Below are 2,149 nucleotides of genomic sequence, written 5' to 3' on the forward strand. Positions count from 1 at the left end.
TTCAGTTTCTTTAAAAACGGTCAACTTGGAAAAACCCCAACTGGAAACACCTTTTCAAAACACTATAAACAGAGGCTAAAACAAAACGTGTACCCCAAATATTCTCATTTCTCCCCTCTGCCACTCCTCAAATTGTTCCATTCCAAAAACATTTCAATGAATTCGAAACATTTCACTACAGTCGGAGGAAAGAGAAGGAAGCATCTCCATTTGGATATGCCCCAAGCCTTCATCCCGGAGTTAGCTTGGTTTAAAGTGATGTTATACGTGGCAACCCAATCATCGGAAGATCTCTTCCGTATGGCATCTGTGTGCCCATTGTTCCATACTTTGGCAAACAGTCCACAAGTGTGGAACACCATTTCAATGGCAAAGTACCCATACCATCCTAGCTGGTACCGTGCCAGACCTGCGGTCCAGCATTTCTTGCAACAATGCAGGGCTTGCGATAACCCTGAGTCGATATTTAGAGAAGCATTCGAAGTTTTTTTCAGGCAGGGTAACGTGGAAGCGTTGTATGGGATGCGCATTGCAGCCACGGCAGGCCATATGGAAGCGGCATATCTAGTTGGACTACTTGGCATGTCCGGAATTGGTCAGTCAAAAGAGGATGCATTAGAATTCTTGTGTTCTTTGAATCAACGTAACAACATTGATATGAAAGGAACCAGGGATGCTTTGACACGAAGATTAAGCCGAGCATTTGTTGCAAGACATATCGTAGATATGTTTGACTATGGGAAGATTAAGTTCAATCGCTGCAGCGCTTGTAACAACAATGAATGGTATTTTGTTATTCAAGGCTGGCCTAGTGAAGACAAGATAAATCCTGCCTTCTGGACTTGTTGCAATCGATGCAAATGGCACCGTGAGAGTATTTTTTGGTTCAAGGTGATGCGTGAGTATGTTGTGCGAGGGAATCCATACCCTTTTAATTAGTTGTAGTATGTTTTTACGGTTTTTATGCATTGTGGACTTGCTTCTCTTCAGTTCTAGGTTGGCTGGCTACGTTGTACAAATGTTGTTTAAATGTTGGGTTTTAATCTATTTTGTCTGGTGTTTGTGCTGTCATAAACCGTTTTATATATAAATGTATAATATATATTATATAGTGGAATGATTATTGACATCATAGACGGCTACGAATGACATTTTACTGACACAGATATTTTGCACAACTGCAATCTTCATATTTGGTAAACGAAAAGTCATGCATGGAGTAAATAGGTGTCTTTTCACCAGTGCTTGGGAATGACATTTTCCCACTTAGCATATCCCAAATGATTTGGTTACACGTTTCTTAAGCAAAACTTGAACAGTGAATGACGTTGAATAATTTTTTCCTGATGTTGTAGAATGGATGACTTGTATATTTCCATTTTATTTTTCAAAACATCCCTTAAACCTAAAAAATAAAAATAAAAATTAACAAATTGAAGAAGAGAGAAACTGATTAGCACCAGAAATGGTCTATTAGCACGGAAAATAAAAATTAAAAAAAAAAGTTGAAGTAAATATAATTAACAAATGGACAGGCTAAAAAGTAATATAATAATAATAAAAATAATTTAGGATAAATAATAATAAAATTCTAATATAGCATAACCATGAAACAGGGAATTCAGTAGGAAGATGAAATCTCAATAAGTTTGTAGCAATTTTCGGAACATTATTGGGATTTTTGTGTATTTAGTTATGAATTTTCCAAGAAAAAGTAATAAAATAATAATTTAAGGTAAAATGCAAGGATGTGGCCATGTTGACTGACGTACACTTGTGCAAGTGGTGAAAGGTGACGGGCTGAGATCGCGTCAGGTGTTCTCTTGCAATTATTTTAGCTTTTTTAGTGCAAAAATCTTTGAAAAAAGGTAATAAATAGTAGGAAAATTCTAAAAATGCCCCGAAAATTACCCGGGCCTCCTTGTGACGTTATAAAACTAGGGGAACCTATAAATCATCCGTTTCGCAATGAAAAAATCCAAATTATTTTTACATAACTCACTTTCCTCTTAACCCTAATTCACTTTAACAAGTATATTTCCTTAATATTCATTATATAATTTGTAATAATACAAGAATTAGTTTCCTTTCATATATAAGGATATAAAATAATATGTTTTGTTATAATAATGTACATATATAATAATTG

General features: G+C 35.4%; 1 protein-coding gene across 1 annotated transcript; it reads left to right on the top strand.

The window, feature by feature from the left end:
- The first annotated feature begins 216 nt into the window (after positions 1 to 216).
- Positions 217 to 939, top strand: LOC117613783. The gene has a single exon (XM_034342355.1). The coding sequence runs from the start codon at positions 217 to 219 to the stop codon at positions 937 to 939; it is 723 nt and encodes a 240-aa protein (XP_034198246.1).
- The last annotated feature ends 1,210 nt before the right edge of the window (positions 940 to 2,149 follow it).

The sequence above is a fragment of the Prunus dulcis genome, unplaced genomic scaffold (genome assembly GCF_902201215.1).
Source record: "Prunus dulcis unplaced genomic scaffold, ALMONDv2, whole genome shotgun sequence".
Classification (NCBI taxonomy): Eukaryota; Viridiplantae; Streptophyta; class Magnoliopsida; order Rosales; family Rosaceae; genus Prunus; species Prunus dulcis.

Excerpts from the sequence above, each read along its gene's own strand:
- LOC117613783 (XM_034342355.1), top strand. The coding sequence starts at position 217 with ATGCCCCAAGCCTTCATCCCGGAGTTAGCTTGGTTTAAAGTGATGTTA.